We start from the raw sequence: 24235 nt of genomic DNA, 5'->3' as shown, positions 1-24235 counted from the left end.
GTGTGACATGGGAAGTTCAAACTATTGTGTCAAATGCATCCATGTGGGTCCCGAGCAAAGGGACAATTTGGTCAAGGCGGCACACATATTTATATTGTAGCCACAGTAGCCAACTACAGCGCTCCAATTGTAACACATTTATTTAGTAGGCGTTTGGACATGCAATTTCATCTCATAAGTTGAAATCATGAAATGAAATTAGCGTTTGAACATGCGAGTTCATCTTTGATTTCATGAAATGAATCCCAAATCATCCAAAAATACATGATTTGGGATTTGAAATCATGATTTCAAAAAATATAAATGTAAAATTTGACCCACATGTTTATAGTTTGTAAAAAAAAGACCCATAAATTGGTAGATATATTTATCAATCATGTTTACCAATCATAAGTTGGTAGATATATTGTTCGTACCATGTGGGAGGATTATATTAAAGAATAGTTACATTACTATTCATATTAAATTTTTCTTTTTATTGAACTAAAGTTTGATCAATTGATGTTGTATTTTTCAGAAAGACCTTCTAGTAGCGTATTGATTTTATTATGAACTATGATTTACTCATTTGGTAAGATTGTATAAGAATTGAAAAATTTTGATGGTTTTCACAACTTGTGGGGTTTTTATGTTTATAAAAAAACTGCAACTTAAGAAATCCAAATTGCATGTCCAAACATAATTTAAATCTCTCACGATTTCATCTCATGAGATGAAATCATGTCCAAACGGCTCCTTAAATACTCTCTTGGGCCCACACTGCAAAAGGTAGGACACACATGACAGTTGAGTGAAGGTTTCTTGGCTTTTTTGTCATTTTGTGTAAATAAAAAGCAGCTATGCACTCTGTTCAAGCACAAAAAGCACCAAGTATACTATATAAAATGATCAAATTGAGGACCCGAAACTTTTTTAACCCAAAAAATAACTTTTGGAACCAAACTAACCCATTAAAAAAAAAAAAACAAACTAGGTTTCACGCACAGATTCTGTGCGTGAAAGAGGGTACTTTTTTTTTTTTTTCTTTTTTTTAAGCTATCAAAATCACGTTTTTTTCATACTTTGGGCAAAGATTAGTCATGTTTCAAAATCCTGAAATATCGATATTTTACATAGAACTTAATATATTTTTTTGCGTAAAATAATGTAGGCTCATTACATCAAGTATTCCTAAACGTTTGGATCATCGTTTTAGGGGTTGTAAAGTGCCCCGAAGTAAGTTTTGTTTGCTTGGAAACTTGTCATCTTTGTTCTTTGGAAATCAAACTCAAAATTAAGCTTTTTTCCGTACTTTGACCGAAGATTAGTCACGTTTCAAAACACCGGAATATAAATATTTTATATAGAACTTCATATTTTTTTTTTAGCGTAAAATAATGTCAGCTTATTACATCAAATATACATATATGTTTGGATCGTCGTTTTAGGGGTTATACAGTGCCTCGAAGTAAAACTTGTTATCTTTAAGGTTTTTTTCATACTTTGACCGAAGATTAGTCGCGTTTCAAAACGTCAGAATATAAATATTTTATATAGAACTTAATTTTTTTTTTAGCGTACAATAATATCGGCGGCCTTTTCACTCACGTAAATAAAAAATAAGGATAGGAGCATAGGTAGAAAACTAGTTGTAAATTGCTGAAACTTTAATGGTCATAACTTTGCATTCGGATGTCGATTAGCGCGGTTTTTTTTTTTTTGACCCAGGGTATGACGAAACAAATGGAGACCACTGCACCCTGGATTATCATTAATTTGGAAGGATTAATAGTAATTACTTAGCTACCCTACAGACCCTTCTGACCTCTCGACCTCCATTTATGCTGCTCATTTTAATCATGGAATTAGCAAAAGCCTTAAAGAAAGCTTCTTTTGAGCTAGCAAATTCAGAAACCAGACTTTTTGTCTTAGGAATACTGAGCAAAGCTTGGTCTGAAGAGAACAGGCTCTTTTTCTGAAGAATTAACTTGTAATATGTATTGTCGAACGTCGTTGAGGAAGGATCCATGGGAATTCCAGCATTTTTAGCCCTGTTTTTCAGTGGACAAATGCCCTTTAAAGTTGCAGCCAAAGATGGATGTAATGTTGGGTCAACATCATGGGTGGTATTGAAGTTGTGTATCCTGTTGCTGAAAGATGAACAATGAGAGAAACCTAATGTGTGTCCACCTGCAGATTTAGACACATCATTTGTTAATTATTAGCTCAAATACAAGAGACGTTAATAAGTGGAATTAGTAACTTGGATGCAGTAAGACAGGTAACTTGACAAGAAGTTACTACATACTGATAGTATAAAATAAGTGTATATAAGTTAAATTCATTATATAATTGTTTGGATAGATGACCTGAGAGAGCAACAAGGTCTTCCAGTGATAATCCTCTTTGAGAGAAGCTCTGTTGAAGTTGGGATATGTTGAAAGTGGGAGCTGGCAATTGTCTAGTTTCACTGGCTCGTGATGTTCTTCCATCTTTTCTTCCTTTAGGCACGTCCCAAAAAGGTCCACCAGACTGCCCACAATAGCATTACAGCATTAAGTTATATGTAAAAAGAATTTCAGTTCCGAAGTGAATAACGGCGAAGACATAATTAAGGACTCGTTTGGCCCTAAAATTTTGTTTTCACTTTTTTCACTTTCAGTATATTCAAGCAACCAAATATTTTTTGCAGAAACTATAACCAAACACAAGTCCACCTTCAACTCCAGCTTCAAAATTCCAAATAAAGTGAAACATATTTGGTTTTCATGGCCAAACGCCTACTAAGTAAATAAACGTGTATACTCTTCGTTGCAATTTAAACTTTTAGATAAGTGGTCAGATAATTCAGCAAGTACAATTCTGCTTGAGCAATAATGTTTGCTTATAATGACAACAGAATCTCTGGCAGCAAAGGCTAAGATATCAGCACAGGAGACTATGCCAGGGCAAAGGGCTTCAATGACTTTCTTTGCACTATCAATAAAATAGAATGCATGCAAAGAAACATTAGGAGGGCATCTTTTTCTGCAGTGTTTTTCTTGAAGTTCAGTAACACTGAAGCGTCGCACCCCTGTGGGAAAATTGAAAAAAATCAGGAGGAATAACAAAAATAATAGTAATTAGATTTGTTCAAAAAGTGCGAAAAGTTACCCTTATTAAACAATCATGGAAGTGCATCCTTAGAACTTAGAAGGGTAGCAGGGATAGTTTTGTCCTTCTTTGATGCTTCGGTGACAACTTGTGTGACAATATCTTCAACTTGAGGGCATGTGTTCTCATAGTAATTTGAACTAAGTGCATTTCCAAGAAAATACATCAAATGACCCTTAATCTATATTCAAAATGTCGATATCACACTTAAACTATACAAGCGACCTATTACACCCGAATATTATAAAAACGAATTTAATACCATCCTAAAAGCTGATGTGGCACAAAAACAAATTATATTTAAATAATAGGAGAGTGAAGTAGTAAAATAATAATAATAATAATAATAATAATAATAATAATAATAATAATAAAACTGACTTTATTTTCATGTCCTCCTCCTCCATTTCATCACCACCAACCCTCTTCTCTTCCACCTTCACGCCACCCCCATACCCTTCGTCTACCTACCTAAAACGAGACAGTAGGTAGAGAAAATACAAGGAAGATCTTTTTCTCTTGATGTGGAAGATTAAAAGAGTCAAGATTTATAGTTAAGAGATAATTGTGGAGACTATTTATAACAGTGAATAATGGAGCTTGCAGGTGTTCATAAAAAAAAAATTAAAAAAAAAAAGAAAAAAAAAGAGCTTGCAGCTCACTGATTCCAGGCGGTGGCGCCGCCGCCACCGGAGGAATAATTGTCCAAACGCCAAATTTTCAATGCACATTTGAGCCTAATCCACCCATAAGCACAACCGGTGGTGAATAAAACTGAATTTTATTGCAAAAAAGGGGAGCAAAACTGAATTTTCGATGGTGGTGATGTAATTTCGGTGGTGAATTTAGTTGCGGATCTTGAATTTATGGTGATTGTTTGCAATTTCTTATAGTGGCAGTAGTTGTGAAGCGATTTAATGGTTGATTTGGTTGGGGGTGGTGAAATTTATGGTTAATTTTTTTATTTTGCGGTGGTGGGTTTGATGGTAGGTTTGACGGTGGTAATGAAATTGATTGTGGTGGTAGTGGCAGATACGGTGGTGGTGAAATGGGTGGTGGCAAATTTGGTGGCGGCGGATATGGTTTTGGTGAAATTGGTGGTGGGGGTGGTGACGGATATGGTGATTCTAGTGAAATGAGGTGGTGAGATGGTTTAATGATGGAGAAGAAGTAATTATGGGAGGGTTTTATGGTTAATTAGGAATTAATTAATGTAAATATAATTAACAAAAGAAAATCAAATGAATAAATAAAAGGAAAATAACATAAAATTAAAATTTAAAAGATATCCAACGTGGCGTTGACATGTTGCTGATGTGGCGAACACACACACCTCCCTTTATGCAAGTGGTTATATGTGTATCAAGGTGATATTAAATCCACATTTTACATGATTAAGGGTGTAATACGTCGCCCAAATAGTTGGAGTGTGAACTCGACTTTTTAGATATATATAGTCTGTTTATGAAACATTTTTAAAAAAAAGTACTTATTTTTTCGGTAAGTGCTTATTTGAAAAAAAGTGAGGTGTTTGGCCGGCTTTTGGGAGAAAATAAGTGCTTTCCGGAGAGTAGCAGCTTGATTTTTGAGCTAAAAAAACAGGCTTTTTGCCCAAAAGCACTTTTTTGAAAAATACTTTTGAGAAAATACAAATAGATGACTTTTTAAAAACAGCCAAACACTAATTGCTGCTCAAAAGTGCTTTTTTAATTAATTGGCCAAACACAAACTGTTTTTCGCCAAAAGTGCTTTTTTGAAAAGTACTTTTAAAAAAAAGTACTTTTTAAAATAAGCTGATTTTAGAAGCTTGGCCAAACAGGCTAATAGTTTGGGGTGCATTTGATGTATTTTGCCAAAAATTAATGAGAAAATTAGCAATGAGCTGAAAAAGATTAATGCAGAAGAGGATGACATTGCTTCTAGTTTAGCTAAATCCTGCAAAGAATGTAATTCCTAATTAGTGGTAAGAATCAGATGATTTGTGTTGAAGAATAAGAAAAATTAGCAAGCTATATATAGGGATGTTCTGAAAGACAAAGACAGATTTAAGAAATGATTGTTGGAGTCTGAAATTGAAAATGTTAGCTCTAACAGTGGATTTGGTAACAGGCATATTCCTTTTCATAATCGAGTGCTTTTGAAGCATACTAATAGCCTGTTTGGCCAAATTTCTAAAATCAACTTATTTTAAAAAGTATTTTTCAAAAAAGTACTTTTGGTGAAAAGCAGTTTGTGTTTAGTAATTAATTTAAAAAAAGACTTTTGAGTAGATTAGTGTTTGGCTAAACTTTTAAAAGTGTTTATGTGTATGTTTCTCTCTTTTTCAAAAAAGTGCTTTTGGGTAAAATTATTTTTTTTTTTAAAAAGCTGCCTATTACTCCCTTGAAGACTTATTTTCTCCAAAAGTTTGGCCAAACACTTCACTTTTTTTTTCAAATAAGCACTTATCAAAAAATAAGTTTTTAAAAAATAAAGAACTTATTTTGCACTAAACAGCTATAAATCATTCTCCTTCCTTTTCTTTTTCATTTTAAACCTTGTCGTTAGTCCATTTTCATGTTCATAAAATAGACGGATAAGTATTATCTTGAACTTCAATAATCTTACTATAGTTTTTATATTCTTTGGCATATATAAATAATACTTACTGGTTTCAGCAGAAAACAATAGAGAAAAATTTTTTGGAGCGTCACCGTTTTCTAATTAGGAAAAGAAAGGAAAAACAACTTCCCCTTTAGTAAAAGACATTACTGGTAAAGTAGATGAAATTGAAACATCAAAACCGTTACCCATGTTGTTCTGGCTTGTTATCTAAGACTAATTTTTGTTAGTTATAATAATTTGGCGAAAGGATACAGCATTAGTGATGTGATTGGTAGTTAGGAACGCAAGGTGGCTTTGTACTGATCGAGATTTTCAGAAATGGGATTAAGTATTTCTTAGCAGATTCAACTTATATACACTGATAATAAATACTAAATTTTACACTAGCAGTTAATTTTAAATCATTAAAACATGTCTTATGTATTGCATTTCTTATATAAGTTGCAGCTTTAGAATTACTATAGATAATTAGTTGTTCCATCAGTACAATTATTAATTCAGGTGTCTAAATGAAAAGCATGAGTTCATAAGCTTTTATAGCCAGCTTAAGCAGAATCCGTAATCCTTAGTTCATGTGCCTAAATTTGAAAATCGTAAGTACACAATTTTTTATAGCCAACATAAATTTCAAGCAGAAATCGTTTTACATTTCAATATCTGAAACTACGCTTGTATTATCTAAAATGTCTAGTTATTGTTTAAATTGGGGATCTAAAAACAGCTATTTTGTGCAATTCGCCCATTATCAACTCACATGTAATGGATGGGCTTTTGATTCAGTTAAGCATTTGGGTTGGGCTCATCAGGAAACATCATGTGTTTTTTGCGCGAAACATCCTTCAAAGGCACTGGTCTTTAATTTTTGTCCTTCGCTATAAGCCCCTTGGTTCCTGGTTCGAAGCCCCGTTCAATAAAAAAATTTAAAAAAAATTAGTAAGGTAGAGTTTGAATTCGCAAGGCATAAGTTGGGTTTCAAACTCTACTTTTAGGCATTCAACTTATGCCTTAAGGATTAAAAAAAAAAAAAAAAAATTATTTAGCTCGAATTTTGCAAACCTCTGACTTAAGGCCTGACTTTTGCCCCAATAGACCTAATTTTGGCTAAAAATTTGACTTAAGGCCTAACTTTTCCCCGAATAGGCATAATTTTACTACAACATCTACCTTGCGATATTTTTTTTTTTTTTTATTGAGCCTGAATTCAAACCCAGGACCTCGAGGTATTAAGCGAAGGATTTGAGGGCCAAAAATTAAAGACCATTGCCTTTAAAGGTCAATCGTGCAAATGACCCCTATCATTGGACTAAACTATTGGGCTCTAAATATCCATTGACCCAATCTCGCCATCGTCGCCGTCTTCTTCCTCATCAGTCATATTGTCTGTAATAACATAACATCCAGGGTTTTAGCAACAAAGAACAACATACTCATGGCGTCCAAAAACAAAGATAATAACACCAAAAAGGGAAAAAGACCGGCCAATACCTCCCCTGCCGCCATAGATGAAAGCAGTAAAGGAAATAAAACTGAGAAAAACATCATCGATGATTCTAGATTTGCGGCATTACACTCAGACCCTAGATTCCGTGAACCGCCACAGAAAAAGTCGAAAGTCACAATTGATTCTAGATTTAACCGTATGTTCACTGACAAAAACTTCACATCATCAAAAGCGCCCACTGATATTAGAGGCAAACCCCGTAATAAATCCTCCTCTAATAACCCTCTTAACCATTATTACCACATTCAGGAAGAAGAACAAGCAGCAGAGGAAGAAGATGGTGAAAAACACAAGAGGCAGAAGGAGAAATCAAAGGTGATGATACAATCTGAAATATTACAATTCTGTAGCATACCGTAGGTTTTCCAGTTTCTGTAATCATAAACTGTACTAGAATTTGAATTTGACAGAGTACAAGCAAAAGTCATATAGTACACATTTTAAAAAAGAATCATAATAAGTACTCCCTCCGTCCCAATTTATGCGATATAGTTTGAGTAGGCACAGAGTTTAAAAAATAGAATATTTTTGAAATTTGTGGTCTAAAACAAGCCATAGGTATTTCTGTATCACGTGAATTGGGATAGTGGGAGTAGTAAGAGACTATGATAATAGTACCGGTGAGTCTCTACAAATACCTCCCACTATTATACTCTTTAAAATTGAATGTAGAATTCAATTTAGTCTTACACATTTGCTTTTTCTAATAAAGCCTCATTCACTATATTTAACAGCCCATTACATCTCCATTAATTAAGAAAATCAATGCCAATCTTGGAAAATCTGATGAAGAAGAGGAAGAAGAACAAAGCGATAGTGAAAGCGGGACAAGTGAGGAAGAAATTGAGGACCTTAAATTGAAGAAAGTTGTGGTTGCATCATCAGAGTCCGAAGAAGATGAGGAGTTGGAAAGTGATGATTCATTGGCAAGTACAGAGGATTCTGATTCTGATTCTGATGATGAAAGTGGTGAGGTTTCCTCAGAGGAGGAAGACACTTTCATGCAGGTATACAATGAGAAAGAGAGAATTTTTGTTTGGGTATGAAATTTGGATTTATGGTGTCTAATGATTTTTTCAATTTTTTCTTTTGGAGCGAAACAGAAAGAGGATGTGCCTGAAATTGACAAGGAAACTAAGAGGCTTGCAGTTGTTAACATGGATTGGGGTAGAGTAAAGGTGAGTTCTTTGGTTTTTTCAATGTGGAAAAGGGAATCTTTCCTAGAAAGGCGTTGAATTTGGAACTTTTGTTCTTTCACATGCTAATTATAGTTGTTTTTCATTAACAATACTGTAACGTAATCGTTTAAACCAACCTTATCAAGATAAATTTTGACCTGCAGACTGTTGAATTGGTTGGGATGAGAATTTACTTGATTCAGTTTTACTTGACCATTTACTGGGGTTGTCTTAATGTCTCATAGAAACCTTGGCATAACAGTTTGAGCATTTCTGTATACTGGAGTAAATTTTTAAGAGATTCTGAGCATTCAATTTTGAACATAGCAATAGTTATGAACAGGTATAGCCAATAAAAAAGTTATATATTGATTCATTGCAGAGAAGTATTGATTAGCTTTGAAATCGAGTTGCACGCAGAAATTTATTCGTTTCTGGACGAACTTACAAACTAAAAGAAATAGAAGACAGTCAGAACTCAGAATATGTGGGAGACCTTCTATGAATTCATGTATTTGTCTAAATATATGATAGTGTTAGCTGTTATTCATCGTGAGACCATAAAAGTTATCTGTACCCTACTGTGGTCATATTGTGGATTGAACCTTGGTTTTGTCATATATAATGTACAAGGGGTTGTAAGGTGATCTAGAATGATGCTGGTATAAATCTCTATTGTTTAGTTTTCAGTATTAAACTCTGTGCTACTTTTTTGGCATAACTTATGCGGAAATTTAAATACTACTAATATTTATGCTAGATAATGTGAAATAATAATATGTTTAGTAGCAATGCCTGGACTAGAATATCTAAAGACAAAATTCCCTTAAAGTAGGAATCCCATATAATAATTGTTTTTCACTGCACCCTACATTATTATTCACCTCATAATAACCCTGCATTATATTCCGTAATAACTAGCCATTAACCAAACTATGCTTTTATGTATTTAACTTCTATTGTGCTATTAAGTTCTCTTCTCTGTTACCTGGTTACGCTATGTAGGCAGTTGACTTGTATGTGCTATTGAACTCCCTTCTCCCAAAAGGGGGTCAAATAATATCGGTTGCTGTCTATCCATCTGACTTTGGACTCAAGCGTATGGAAGAGGAGGCTGTCAATGGTCCAATTGGCCTATTTGATGATGAAAATGAAAAAGATGAAGACAGTGATGATGAAGATGACGATGACGACGAAATTGACAATAAGAAATTACGTGCTTATGAAATGAGTCGGCTCAGGTGACAATATGGTTCTGTGCTTTTCCTGAGTAACGTATCTTTAAGTGATTCTTGCATTTTATGCTGACTAAAAGTGATAACCTGTTCATGAACCTTCATAAAATATATTCTGTTTCTTCTTCTCTTTTCGCCTTATGCTCCTCTATTCCGTGTTTATTAATTCCTATGTCTTTCATTATATCTCCCTTGGGTCTCCTTTTAAAGATACTTCTTTTGTACTTTGCAGGTATTATTATGCTGTGGTGGAATGTGATTCAATTGCTACAGCAGATTACCTTTACAAAACTTGCGATGGGGTTGAGTTTGAAAGAACATCAAACAAATTAGATTTGAGGTTTATTCCGGATTCCATGGAATTCAAGCATCAACCACGTGACATTGCAACAGAGGTAATTTATGATATCACTTTGTCATCACAGGAGCCTTTAGTTTTAGTGGTTATTATTGGCTGAAAATATAAAATCTAATTGCATTTCTGTTTGAAGTGTTCATTGGTTGTTATTGAGTATATTATAGTTTAGACATGTTGAGTTATCTGCTTGTTTTCATCAAATTAAAAAAGTGATCTAATTGTGTGTGTGTGCATGTTTTCCTTTTATTTCCGAGATTACTCTTCTGCCAAGGAAAATGATAAAAGACAAGTCTTTCTTCTTCGCCCTTGTTTTTCCCTCTGCTCTCTGGTCTTGCACGAGGAGTCGACAACTGTTTCTAAGAGCTAGTGCTTCTTACAAAAATAATGTTCTCAAGGCATATGTAATTCTTGTTGCTAAAGAAGATATCGTCTTAGCAATTTTTTCGTCTTCTCAATTTTGTATTATGTTTTAACTGTCCTTTTCTTGATAAGATACTAATATATTTTTTAATAAGTAAGACACTAACATTTTTCTTTTGCATCTTTGGAGGATAATTTTTTTTTTTTTTTTTTTTTTGGTCTGCTTCACTTTACCTGCTAGAGGATACTATTCTCTTAAAAGGGGGAAGAAACGAAAATGATGATTTAGATGATTGATTATTATATTCTTTTGGTACTTAGGCCCCTGCAGATTATGAAGGTCTAGATTTTCACACTCGAGCTCTGCAGCATAGCAATATTGAACTTACATGGGATGAGGACGAGCCACAGCGCATCAGGACCTTGAAGAGACAATTCAATGATGAACAGGTTTACTCTTGTTTGCTGTAGAGTGTGTATATATGTGTCTTTTAGGGGTCGTTTGGTTGGAAACAAGTTATCCCAGGATAACTTATCACGGAGTAGTTATTCCACCCTCCCACAGGGATAAAATAACACTACAATCCCGGGATAACTAATGCCGTGATTAGTTTTTTTTTTTTTTGATGAAGCTACTAATGCCGTGATTAGTTATACTGCGATTTTATCCCAACCAAACGTGGGATAAACTCAGCAGGGGCGAATTTAGGTAGGAAAAATGGGTCACGTGAACACATGGTCACCCGACTAAACTCGGTATATTATGTATATAATTCTTAAAATATATCTAATATTAACTGAAGGAACACATGGTCAAACAAGATTGAGTGCTGGGTTTAATCCCTTGAGGTTGCAGGATCGAACCCAACTTAATGCACTTTTGCGTCCTTTTTTTTTTTTTTTTAAATAAATAAAAAAAAAATCTTAGCGGCAATGATGAACCCATCCTCTTGAAATCCTGAATTCGCCTCTGGTTGTCAGTGAGCCTATAAAGTGGGATAGTGCTATAAAGTGCACATGCTTGCTTATACGTACAGGTGCTGTATCTCTATGTTGCTCGGACCCTCACTTTTGCTGCCGTACCCGTGTCCGACACGACCCGACACCGACACCGACACCGGATTCGTGTCGGATCTGGTCAAAACGACATTGGATACTTTGACCAAATCCATGGACCAATCTGAGAAAAAATTTGAGGCTAAATTGAAAGAAACGGAGAGCTCTTGAAGAGTGGACACTTATTGTATCTAGAAGAGTTTCAAGTTAATTAAAAATTAAAATTTAATTATAAATGAAACATAACTATAAAAAATTATTTTTGTTTTTTATTTCTAGGCATAGATTTAGTTATTTTTCTTATAATTTTGAATTATTTTAGCCGAATCCCCGCACCCGTATCCGCACCTAGATCCGTACCCCCGAATCTTAAAATTTAGATTATGCCGAATCCGACCTCTAGATCCGTACCCGTATCCGACACTCGACACCGAGTCCGAGCAACATAGCTGTATCTGGATTAATCTGTGTTAGTATTGTGCTATCTATTATGGCTGCTGGTAGGGTTGTGCTGCACTTGCCAGTATCAAGGATATTCGTTTTTGAGCTTTTAAGATTTTAATGCATTTAAAAAAGTCCTCATTTTGTCACCTTGTTTCTTTTCCTCAATACTGTTTTTCGCTATTACTCTGCAAATATTGATATTGTTTCTCTGTTGGCAGCTTGCAGATTTGGAGTTGAAAGAGTTTTTAGCTTCTGATGAGAGTGAAAGTGATGCTAGCGAGGAAGGTGATGACACAGAAGATAAATCTGCCAAAAGGAAGAAAAAACAAGATACGTACCGTGCGTTGCTCCAGTCTGGGGAGGGTTCAGATGGAAACAATGAGGACGATGATCAGGACATGGAGGTCACATTTAACACTGGCTTGGAAGATCTAAGCAAACGTATCTTAGAAAAGAAGGATAAACAGTCAGAAACTGTATGGGAAGCTTATCTCAGAAAGAAAAAGGAGAAAAAGAAGTCCAGGAAAGGTAACTCCAAGGATTCATCAGAAGATGAGAGCAGCGATAGTGATCGAGAACCTATAGAAGAATCTGAGGACTTTTTCATAGATGAGCCTTCTGCTAAAGAGGATAAGAGCACCAGGAAAAGGAAACAGAGCCTTGAAGCATCCGAAGAAGCTGAAGCAAGTAGAGCAGAGCTGGAGTTATTACTTGCAGATGACAAAGGAGGAGATGCTAACTTGAAGGGTTACAACATGAAACCTAAACGATCAAAGGGGAAGAAGGGTAAAGAAATTCCAGTGGAGGACAAGTTACCAAGTATAGATTATGAAGATCCACGGTTTTCATCTCTCTTTAAATCACCACTCTTCGCATTGGACCCCACAGATCCTCAGTTCAAACGGTATTTCCCATCTTGTTCACTCAAATTTCTTATTCGTGTGTGTAAACAAAACTGGCCTGGCATTTATCCCAACTCCAAAACAAAGCCTGCTTGCTCTTTTCATTTGCTTACGGTGTCTATTTTGGTTGTTTCAGGAGTGCAGCTTATGCTCGGCAGTTGGCGCAAAAGCAACACAAGGCCGAAGAAGGAATTGTGAAGGAAAAGCAACAGCCTGGAATAGCTGCACCGCTGCAGCCATCCAGAACATTAGAGGCAGTAACTAGTGAAAAATTGCAGTCGGATGATTTGCCTTTGAGAAAGGAGAAGCACGAACTATCTTCCTTAGTTAAATCTATTAAGATGAAATCACAACAATTATCATTGCCTACTCAAGGTAAGGTGGTAGGAAAGAATGAAAAAAGCCGAGCAAGCGCAAAGAAGATTGATGAAGAGCGAGGAATTGAAGAGAATGAAAAAAGTCGAGCAAGGGCAAAGGACGGAAAGCGAAGAAAATAAGAGAGCGAAAAGTAAGAGGTTATATAAATTCCGCTCTAAGACTGACTTCTCATTGGAGTAAACGCACGGTTTCTGAAGATGAATCATGGTTCAGTGTTGGGTGAATAGTGGCCGCAGTGAATCTCAATACATAGCAACTTCTATTTTTTTCATTTCCTTTATTTTTTACTGTAAGGTCTAAATTTATGGTTGTGGGGCAGGGGCAGGGGCAGAAATATTTTGATGTTTGGTATGATCCGTTGTTGTTTTGCTGTGTTACCTTTACACAGTTGGACGTTTTACAGTTGTCAATTTTTTGGTTTAACTGTTGTAAACTGTAAACTTGATACAGTTCCTTTGTCCTCATTCGAGATTGAAATTGCAATGTTCCTCCTAACTGTTTATTTTGCCGGCTCCAGATGCTTCTGATTATTGTGCTAGTCTTCATGAAGAGTAAGGTCGACTAAATTAACAGAAGTATAATTTCATGGATCGTTTTTTCTCCCAATACAACAGTGTGGAAGCCAGTTTGCACACGCCTTGTCTATTTCATCGGATACACTTGCTACCACCTCACATAGGCTTAGGCTGAAAAACTCACCTAGCGTTTTGTCGATGTCTTTGATGGTATGTAAAACTTGATATCTCATCATTTTTATTCTCTTCGTTAATGTTAGGTCACACACTGGAGTGCTTTAATTTCAAGTATCATACACAGCCAAAAGAAGAAAATACCCTTTACCGGCTATTTTTAATAAAAGAAAGGTCTCTAAACTAAACCGGGAAAAATAGTAAGAAATCAGATTTATATTTACACTACATAATCCGTATAAACTGCAATATCAAAAATGCTGTGGAACACTTCAATTCTATGTTTTAACAGAGCTCAATATTATACAGAGGGCAAATAAAAGCCTCATGAAGAAATAATGATCAAATAATAGATAAAAACGGAAAACATAGCCGCCATAAGTTGGCAATAGAAGGAATTGAAATGTGGTGCATTGTTTCCTGTAGGTCTAGATGATGGAACAGATGGAAATGACGTAGCGGGTTCATTTCCACTTCCATTTCCCTTGGTGGCCTCTGGCACCACACTGGCCGGCGAAGGGGCTTCAGTAGAATTTTGCTTGTTCACTGGCATAGTTGCCGATTTATCATTTGATTCTCCAGAATCATAACCTGCCAAGAAAGGTTTCCAGTTAAAACATGAGCAGGTGTGCACACTAAAAAGGTCATACAAAGGAATGCAAACTCACAATCTGATGCTTTCCAACCCAAAACCATCTTCTCCCGATCAAATATTATGCGATAGCCAGTCATAAAATTTTCTGCAAAAAGATCCATGTATTAGTTTTGTGTCATATATTCCAAATACAGCACGGAGGATTCGAGTAAAACGACAAATAGCTCCGGTTTATTACAATGTAACAAGTTTTACTAGTTGGTTATCGACTTGATTTTACTTATATCACTGTGTCATATTCGCATTTCCATAATCTATAAATTAAGAGGATGCGAAGACTCGAGAGATCGATAGGAACTGAGACTTCTAACACTCGATAATTGTGAGATCATTAGTTGGTGTCCGTACAAGTTATATTGCAGAATTCAATGGAAAGGAACAAAATCTCAGGAGCAACTGATAGATACTTACGTCCAATGATGTTGACATCCCCACTTTTAACAACACCTAAACAATAAGCGCGTGAACCGTCCTCGAGCGAGAGCATTATTATTGGATCAAGAAGATATAACTGGTTGCCACCTTTCATTGTAAAATTTACATCAGGAACTTCAAAGGTAGTTGTATTTGCACTGCAAAAATGAGCACGTTAGTCCTGAGAGTTCAAAGGACATCAAGAATGTAAAAAATATAATCTAAAAGCTGTTCACCTTATCCCGTAGCAGTATTCAAAAGGAATCTCGCCATCAGGTTGAATACGTTGCTGTTTTGCTTGAGAATTGAACTAAAAAAGAAGCAAAATATTTTCAGTTTTAAAACATAGAGAACAAACTCCAACTCGAACTCATACAGTTAGTTTTTTGCTCACATTTTCTGTAATGACTTTGTAAGCGGGGTCGTTCAAGTATGTGAATGAGGTGCCAGAGTCAAAAATGGCTGTGAAATCAAAATCAGTATTCTTGTTTCCCACTGTTATTCCCGTCAAGCTGATGTTATAAGTTGGGCTGCATTCGAAGAGAGAGAAAAAAGTAAATACATATTCAGTTGAATTCGGACTTCTCTTAACGCTAAAACCAGAAAATTAAAGTGACTGCTTACTGTGGTTGATCAAGATTGAGTGGTGTTTCTCCTTGGCCTGGACTCCCTTTATCTCCAAAAACTATTCTTCCCATACCATCAGGCCCAAAGCACATAGAGAAAGAATTTGCAGCAAAACCTTTACTTGCTAACATGCTTGGAACAGATATATTTTCCATACCAAGTCCAAATAGACCATTAGGTGCTGCGCCAGTTAAAAATGCACCAGTTTGTCTTATCCCACACCTGAAATGGAAGACATAGAAAATAAAAATTACGGTGCATGAAGAAACGCAAAAGAAGATAACAATTAAACTGCTTTACCAGTTTTGGGAAATGGAAACTAGTTATAAAGACTATCTTTCGAGTAGTTAAAACTTCCAAGCATGCTCTAAACCAAAAGTAACCATACCCACCCCAGAGCAATTGGAGCCTTAATACTTTTTTGTTGAGCATTATTTGTTTCTAAGTGCAAGATGTCTTCCACCAGTACCCCTGTTGAAGAGGTGTTATTGGAGAGATATGCAACTCCGTAGGCACATGCGTTCTGTGAAGCTAAGCATCGATTCCTTTGTCCACACAGAGTGCCATTGCAGGGAACAACCTCACTCGTTGATGATGTATTACGGCTGTAGATATTAAGATCTATTCGCTGTTTCAAAAGCAAAGAAAGAAAGGAGGACAATTATAAGTGTCAACCAAGAAATAATACATACAGAAATATAAAAAGCCAAAGGCAAAGAGCAAAGAAGAAATTTTGTTCCTGAAAGAAAACTCCGGTGGAGTATAAACAATAAACTATAAAGTACTTGAGCTAGTAAGAATTTCAAATTTTTCCATGACTAACAAGCCATGAACTATATGGAATAGAAATTTTATTTTCAATGTTAGTACATCATGCATCAAACTCACTTTGCAAATATTGATTTTGTTGAAACCATCCGTTTTGTGTTAGTTATACATCTTCCTTACAGAAACAATGCCTTAACTTCGTCGTCCACTCCATATCGAGTTAACTTAGAATATAATCTATTACTGTTATAATGACCGAAAAAGACAGTTGAAGAGAAGCTACTGTGTGCAGCCATTGTGTTATCAGCAGATTTCTTCATTACAAAAGGAAGTTCAGAAGTCAATATACAGAAGGGATGATCAACAAAAAAGAAACACTCTTTAAGCATTTGAAATTAGAAAGAAAAGGTACTAGGATGAAATAACATACCTTTCCAGAGCGCGTCTCAAGGCCACGCACACATTTGCTGCAATCACATGGTAGCCAAAATAAGTCACTGCCAGTGTCAAGTGCCACTAGAAATGATAGCCCGGGAGTGCCCACAGTGACATTTGCATAATGCAAGCTGGAAATTGCCAAGGAGGTTAGTTACACCTTAAGAAGAAATAATTAGTTACTTCACAACTATAGATACTACAGATTTTGCAACTCTATCTTTACAACATATAAATTACAGTCATGCAAGCCATCCCTTGTCTCGAGGTGAGTTAAGAGACAGCAGAGGAGAGGAAAATCAGAAAAAGAATGAACCGTTTGGAACTTGGAACTGAAACTAGAATAAGGGAGAGTTTGGAATGGATGAAAACTTTGTCCAGAAAATATTTTCCGGTTTTCCATGTTTGATTAGTCAAAATGTTTTGAAAAATATTTTCTCTAGGAAAACAAGTTCTTAAAAGCCAAAATATGACTAAATACAAGTTCTAATGACATTTCACATTTGATTGTCTTTCTCCTCACCAACCTAACAGCCCTTCCTACCATCCCACTCCCATCACTCCGCCCCCATCCCACACCCAGAGTGTTTGCCTATATATATATATATATATATATATATATATATATATATATGTGCGCGCTTGGGAATTTTTTCTTCTTACAAATATAAGTAAGAAACCTATTATTTTCTAAGAGAACATTTTCCATTAATACCAAACACACCTAAAAGTAAATTCAAATAATTTCCCAAAATTCCAGTCCAAGCAAACTTACATAGAGAAGAAAAGAACAAAATTATCTATCCTGTTTGATATGACATCATACGAAACATGCCTAAATCTTTATTCTTCTTGTTTTCCTAGAGAACTTCCAGAGAGGCACATACTTGTTCACAATCAGGAATAATTACCCACAGGCAGAACACCAAAAACAACAATACTAATAACTAGAGCAGCAAATAAACAATTGCAATAAGCAAACAGAAAAAATAAATAGAGGGAGCTTACAATCCCAAAGCACTGAGCCTTAAAGTTTCATTTCCTCCAGAAAAAGCGAGGGGACTTTGATTAGTTGTATCAGCAAGGTGTCGGCCCTTGATAAACCGATCACGTTGAGTCCAAGCTGAATAATACTCAACACTACCTTTCTCAGGCAACCCATGAAGGTCCAAAATACCCTTTACCGGATCCGAATACCTGTGATGGATATCAAACCCGAATGTCCCAAACCCATCACTGCTCTTCAAGTGTAATCCCAGAATCGCCAAGAAAATAATAGGGGCAACGAAAAAATTGCTAATTGTACTAGAATTAGCCATGTTCGTGTTAAAAGAAACAGAAAAGACTGATTCTTTATAGGTATAATATATATACAGGGACAAAGAAAGAGAAAAAGAGAAAGGGGAGAATAATAAAGAAAAGGTGACGAGATAAAGGGGGTTTTGGAGAAAGAAAAAAATATTGGGTTGACGAGTTGGAAGCTGTTAGAGTTGAAGTTTAGAATAGCTTCCATTTGTAGTTTTGTTAGAGGGGTAAAATGGTGGGAGAAAGTCGTCAATGACTGCATGTGAAAGACGAAAGCGTGGGAGTTTGGTCACCTAGGACTTGTTTGGGTGGTGGTTTATGGGCTCCACTTTATTTAGTTTCCATATTGGTGTCCATGTTCTACTGTAGTTATTGTTGGCTGGCAACTGGCAAGTGCAGAGAGATTTATGGGCTAACAAGTAAGAACTGTAGATTCTACTGGTGTACTGTAGTCCGTACATCATGATTTCCTCATGTTGTTTTTTTGGCCTTTTTGACAAGGAATTGCATAGGGTTCTTTTTGTAATGATTTTTCACTCTACTTTCTCTTTTGGGAAACTGGACTTTACTTTTCCAAAGTAATTTCTCGTGATGTTGTTTTTCACCACTAAAGAAAATCATTGAAGGTCCTTTGTTTCTTTTATCAAATTTTTAATGAAGAAAAAGGGAGAGCCTACGATATAATTAGGAAATTAGATTGAAGTATATGTGATATTAAAAAGGTATGGGTGCGATTGGATTCACATAATATGGTGTAATCTTTTTATTGGATTTTTGTAAATTTGTTCTATTTCGTTTTATCTCATTTTCGGTTTCAAGTCTCATAATGAAATGCACTTAATGTCCAGTTCGGATTATCTAAACCTATTATAAAGAATCACTAGATCCTTTTGGAGATTGAATATCAAGTTTTCTTGCTTTTTTTAATCAAACAAACAATCAAGGGAATACGAAGAAAATTGTTTAAAATTCTTACCACACGAATTTTCATAGTTAAGTGAGTAAAATTGAGCGAGGTCAGAATGACATATTAATTAATTATTAATAATTGATAACAATATATATAAGAATACACGTATCCATTTAATTGGTATAACAAAGAGTCTCATTAAGTTTTTCATTAAAAATAGGAAGTATGAGTTGTAAAAGCATGCAATGAGAAGATTATCACACACACACACAAAAAAAAGAATTATTTGACTTTAATAAAATTTATAGCATTTGAAAGAAAATTAACTAGTTTTTTAAATTAACATAAAGGAAAAAATAAAACTATGAATTGAGTTCACCATTTGGGGAGGAAAAAGAACACACTCAATCCCAACCCTATTGTTTATATCTCCAAGTACTTTTATTCGTAATGAAACAATAATGTAGTAACGGACGTGGCGAAAATTCAAGGGCTAAGCTTTTGATTAAAGCACATCTAGAAAGTGGTTTTTGGAAGATAAAATCGGGTATCCTAATAATCTCTAACAAATGATAGTTTACCTAAAAATTTAAGTATTTTTTAGCTGTATATGGAGAGTTGTTAGATATGACGTGCGTCGGTTTGGTACAAGCCGTTTACATTCGTCCATATCATATTCCTATTCGTTAATTTCTCAATAATCAAAAGCCCTCAAATCTTCTTCTGAGATTGTCCATGATCTTTTTTCCTTTCAAAACTTGTTTATAAATATTTCAAGTTGGTGTTTGTTTAAGTTTCTTGGACCATTTTTTTTTTTTTGGGCAAATATTATTGAAATTCTATTTTGAGAGTATTTCCTGAATAATTTTTTCCGCAAAATACTCTTTTGATATGTAGACATCGAAATTTTGTTGGACTCTACAAGATAAGCCCGATATCTATTAGGGTTTCTTGAAGGCTACTCTACCGCAGACCCTAGCTTACGCCTATATAAAGCTGAACATATTCCCTTAAAAAAGCATCTCGAATATCCCATAAAGCTCACGTCGTATTCAAAAAGAGAGTCATATGTGGTAGGATATTTTGACAACTAAATACTTGAAGATTCACAATATCCTTGCATGGAGATCAAATACATTCCAAAAAAGTCCACATATCCAAATCCAAATCATCCTACGTTCGAGAAATAGACTACTAATGACCCTCGAATTACGGAAAAAAATTAGAAGAGAAGAATCAAGGGAATAAACAGATTTGTACTCACAATCTTGATAAATAAAATCTCTTTATATTTGTGGTTGCAATTTATTTTCCATATCAAAAATTTGTTGCAAACACACTCGTAAAATACTCAATTTTTCTTCAAGAAAAAAAGATCTACAGCTGTCCAACCCATTTCCATTTCTACAAAGAAACGTAATTTTCTTTCTAAAAGACCTTTCCACCAGCTTATAAATTATTTTCTTCAACAACTCTACCTTCAAAGGTGAAAAAGTAACACCGGAAATTATTAAGTTACTTTATTGCAACTACTTCCATAATATATTCTAACATGAGAGAAACTACTTCCTCAAGAACTTGTATTTCGGAAAATTGATTCCTAAAAGAATATACTATTAAAGTTGACTTCAAAACTCAAATATGTGTATCTTTTAAGCTATGTTTCCCCGTTAGACCGCCACTTCAATTTTATAGGGTAGTTATCCGAAAATAGCGGTGGGTCTAGAAGAAGCCTAACACATTGCAATAAGTCGGAAGCTTCCAGCTATATATGTTGGATATTGTTTCCAACTCTTTGTGATGCTTTGACTATACTTTGATTAATGTTCTTGCAAGTTACATCCGTCAAGTAAAAGCTACCCAAGAAAAATGGTTATTTTGATATCGACATTTTAAATCAGAACTAGTATATTATCAGCTTCTTGGCAAAATATTCCAAGTCAAGGGTTAAAAGTAGGCGTGTTTTTTAGTTAGTACGGTGCCATTCATTGTCATTAATTTTTGTCATGAAGAATTGGGCATAGGTGTACCCCTCTACCTTTTGTCCTAAAGCCGCCAATCATGGTACATCGAATAAGACACCCACTCCTAAAATACATTCATATCTTTTTTTTTTAATTTTAAATAAAGCATATACTCATATCTTAACAAAGCAACAATACACCAATCACGTAGAGATCAAGTAAACAACAACAACAACATTATTCCATCATCTGTGAACATTTCATACTTCCAGAATGGCACGCAACAAACACGGCTAGCCTCTTGTTTTGACGGGTATAATGTAGAACAAAATGAATTTAATACCTAAATAAGACTTTAAGTTATATATACGTGTATATATACATTGACAGTGTAATAATTGTCATAAAAGTAATGTAACATGTACAGTAGATTAGTATTTCTTTTTTTAAAAAAAATATTACCAATTAATGTTATTAAATAGAGTTATTTGCAACTATCGTTTTAGTGATTTAATTGTGTAAATGTTTTTTACACTATCAATTCATATAACTTAAACTCATTAGAGAATTTGTCACCAGCTATATAGACTGGATTATTATGCCGCTTCCATAAAATTAAGGAGGAGATAAAGCAAAAATATGATGGATTTATTCTTCTTTTGTACCAAGTACATACAAATATTTTTATCTGTTACTATAACATTATGTTGAAGTGTTTCAAACGGCGCATCTAAATTTTTCTTTTAAGCAGTGCATTTTTAGTTATTCTATTTTAGGCTGTAACAAGAAACCTTGATGATCAGTTAAAAGATGTCCTTGGGAGGTAGCCTCCCCTGAGAAGAGCATGTTAGATTTTGCAGATGCAATGGCCAACAAAAATATTAACCTGGTATAATATTAGTAATTGACATTTTAAAAGTTATAACAATTCTTGTTTCGGAAAAGACGGATTCCTTGATCGTTATCGCACAATCAAGCCATGTGAGAAAGATATTCTGTTAGAAGCAAACTTTATATGTCCATATTTTCTCTTTATTTTGTTTTGAGCAGAGATCCATTTTCTCAAGAGAAAAAACTTATAAACATATTATATTTACAGAAAATGTTACATCCTTTCACTCTTAAATGTTATGTTAGGTCACAAATAGCTGAATATTAATTTCATTTTACTGTTCCATAATCGTGTATAAAGTTTTGACTTTGGAGGAACAAAGTCAGTGGAGTACAAGGAGTATTCTCCCATGGATTCTATGCGTACAATCAAACAGCAGTAAGTATCGAAATTTTATTTTTTAAGCAGACAGCGAATCCCAAATATTCCAGTAATTGACCAAATGTAAAAAGAACCTTGCTGGCGGTATGAAAAACGACAACAAAAAGAGAGAAAAAAAAAAAGGTAACAAGTACAAAAAATGGGTGGAGAGTCGCATGGGTCCTGATTTCATTTTTCTTTTTCTTAAATTATGACGTAAAGCATTTTGATAGCCCATTTCTTTCTTTTACTTTAAATTTGCAAGAATTTTCCCCGAGCTCGCTACTATATACTCCTTCCGTTCACTTTTATTTATTCATATGGACTTTGCACATCCTTAAGAATAAAAAAAATGAAGTGCATAATTAACCATGATACTTATATTAATTGATGCATATTTTTAATAAATTTAAAAAGAAATTTGAAATGAGTAATTAATATTATGGGTAAAACAGAAAAAAAGAAATTATCTTCTAACATATGCGAAAAATGATAAGTAAAAATGAAAATAAACTTTTAGAATACCAGAAAGCAAAAGTGAATGAGGAGGAGTATTTAAAAAAACAAAAGAGAAGAAAATGCTTACCGTCACGAAAAGGACTTCATCCTCGGTTTCTTACTACTATATATAAGGGAGAATACCCATTTTCTTGTAGTCCTCACATGATTTTTTCTCTTTTTATCCTTAATTAAGGTTTTAACGACTTTGTAAGTCCTTATACATTTTGATAAATTTTAGAATTTTATGAACTTTTTTCATGCGACTAAAACGGATAATGTCATGAAAAAGGTAATAGTGGATCCCACAAAGCACACTTACACATATTTAAGTCTTTCTTTTATGTGAAAATATTAGTCATTCAAACTTATTTCAAATTATATTTTTCCTTAAGAAATATATACTTAATTATTGAATTAAAATATATGTTAATTTGGATTATCGGATACTATAATCTCAAAAAATCAATCCAGAAAAATAAATGAAATTAATTGACATATGGAAAGCTCAATTTGGATTATCGGATACTATAACCTCAACAAATTTCAGTAAAATAGAAATTAGAATAGCCTTCATTTGTTTGATTTTTTGTTTTAAAAAAGTATAATATATAAACTAATAAAAATATTTTCGTTCAGATATCTTTTTGTACTTTAATATCTTAGAATTCTTAGTAAATATAAAACCGATATTACAAAAACAAAGAAGCAAGAGTAAAAAGAAGTTTAAAATAAATCTACAAATTTAGTTTAATGTCGGTTTGGGCCCGGACTTAGCACGGACCAAATGACACTAGCAAAGTGCTACAGGCCACGAGATTCAAAGTCTTGGTTAAGCCAACCAGACATGTACAAATTGTCAAAACATCTTTGGCTGTGATTTAATATCCGCGTTACCAAATTGGCCCGTTATTACGAAGCTAAGGTTGATTCTACGATTTAAAGTCAGTGGATGTAAATGCAGTCTATTTGAGTCATCCAAGGCTAAAGTAGTCTATTCAAAGTCTTAAGCTAATTATTCTCGTTTTGACAGGTGCCAGTAGGAAACTAGGAACTTTAGGTGGCTATCACACTTGATTTTTCAGTAATGTCATTCGTGATTTGGTTATACATATAGGGAGGGGCAAATAAACTAGTTAGCTGTGGCCTTTAGGACACTTGTAAATGCATATCTAACTGCTTGTTGACATCTGAAAACCATCAGAAGGAGCTTTCAATAGAAAAATCAGCATGCATTATCCATGTGAAAAAATCAGTAACTAAGTTCTAACCTATTATGATAAGAAAACTAATCCAAAACTACAAGCATAATCCTAAGTTTGAAGGAATAAGAGGGATAGTGTATATATACTCCACAAAACATAAGTGTCTACGAGACTCTTATGGGAGAGTAACCAAAAGAAAAGGCCATAATCGCAACACAAAAATTGCCGGGTGAATTCACCTTCTCCAGACACTAAGAGGTTAATTCAAAATGCACTCCATATTACTTCAATGGAAGTGTAGTCAGGACATTCTGGGTGGGAAGTGGAGGGGTTGAAGAGCAAAAGGAGAGGAGGAGAAGTACTAA

At 34.5% G+C, this 24235-nt stretch overlaps 3 protein-coding genes across 4 annotated transcripts; 1 reads left to right on the top strand and 2 right to left on the bottom strand.

The window, feature by feature from the left end:
* Nucleotides 1-1731: 1731 nt before the first annotated feature.
* LOC132047818 (peroxidase 64-like) lies at nt 1732-3863 on the bottom strand. The gene is made up of 8 exons (XM_059438802.1): nt 3795-3863; nt 3514-3599; nt 3395-3398; nt 3169-3313; nt 2838-3052; nt 2627-2708; nt 2349-2528; nt 1732-2169 (listed from the first exon to the last, which is right to left on the bottom strand). Exons 1-8 carry the CDS (start codon nt 3861-3863, stop codon nt 1775-1777), a joined length of 1176 nt encoding a protein of 391 aa, XP_059294785.1. The 3' UTR covers nt 1732-1774.
* A 3208-nt stretch (nt 3864-7071) lies between these two features.
* Nucleotides 7072-13650, top strand: LOC132046401 (pre-rRNA-processing protein ESF1). 2 transcript variants are annotated; one of them, XM_059437026.1, is made up of 8 exons: nt 7072-7552; nt 7996-8244; nt 8341-8415; nt 9421-9656; nt 9883-10045; nt 10690-10818; nt 12087-12772; nt 12907-13650. In XM_059437026.1, exons 1-8 carry the CDS (start codon nt 7166-7168, stop codon nt 13265-13267), a joined length of 2286 nt encoding a protein of 761 aa, XP_059293009.1. In that variant the 5' UTR covers nt 7072-7165; the 3' UTR covers nt 13268-13650. The 2 variants fall into 2 exon arrangements, with proteins under 2 accessions (XP_059293009.1, XP_059293008.1); XM_059437025.1 differs by having other exon boundaries at nt 7972-8244.
* A 385-nt stretch (nt 13651-14035) lies between these two features.
* LOC132046402 (aspartyl protease family protein 1-like) lies at nt 14036-18244 on the bottom strand. Its single transcript, XM_059437027.1, has 9 exons — nt 17745-18244; nt 16732-16867; nt 15926-16161; nt 15531-15755; nt 15301-15436; nt 15143-15216; nt 14904-15064; nt 14506-14577; nt 14036-14428 (listed from the first exon to the last, which is right to left on the bottom strand). Exons 1-9 carry the CDS (start codon nt 18053-18055, stop codon nt 14163-14165), a joined length of 1617 nt encoding a protein of 538 aa, XP_059293010.1. The 5' UTR covers nt 18056-18244; the 3' UTR covers nt 14036-14162.
* Between the last annotated feature and the right edge of the window lie 5991 nt (nt 18245-24235).

Source organism: Lycium ferocissimum, chromosome 2, assembly GCF_029784015.1.
Source record: "Lycium ferocissimum isolate CSIRO_LF1 chromosome 2, AGI_CSIRO_Lferr_CH_V1, whole genome shotgun sequence".
Taxonomy (NCBI): Eukaryota; Viridiplantae; Streptophyta; class Magnoliopsida; order Solanales; family Solanaceae; genus Lycium; species Lycium ferocissimum.
Note: the sequence above shows the minus strand (reverse complement) of the source record. Positions and strands in the feature narration are given on the sequence as shown.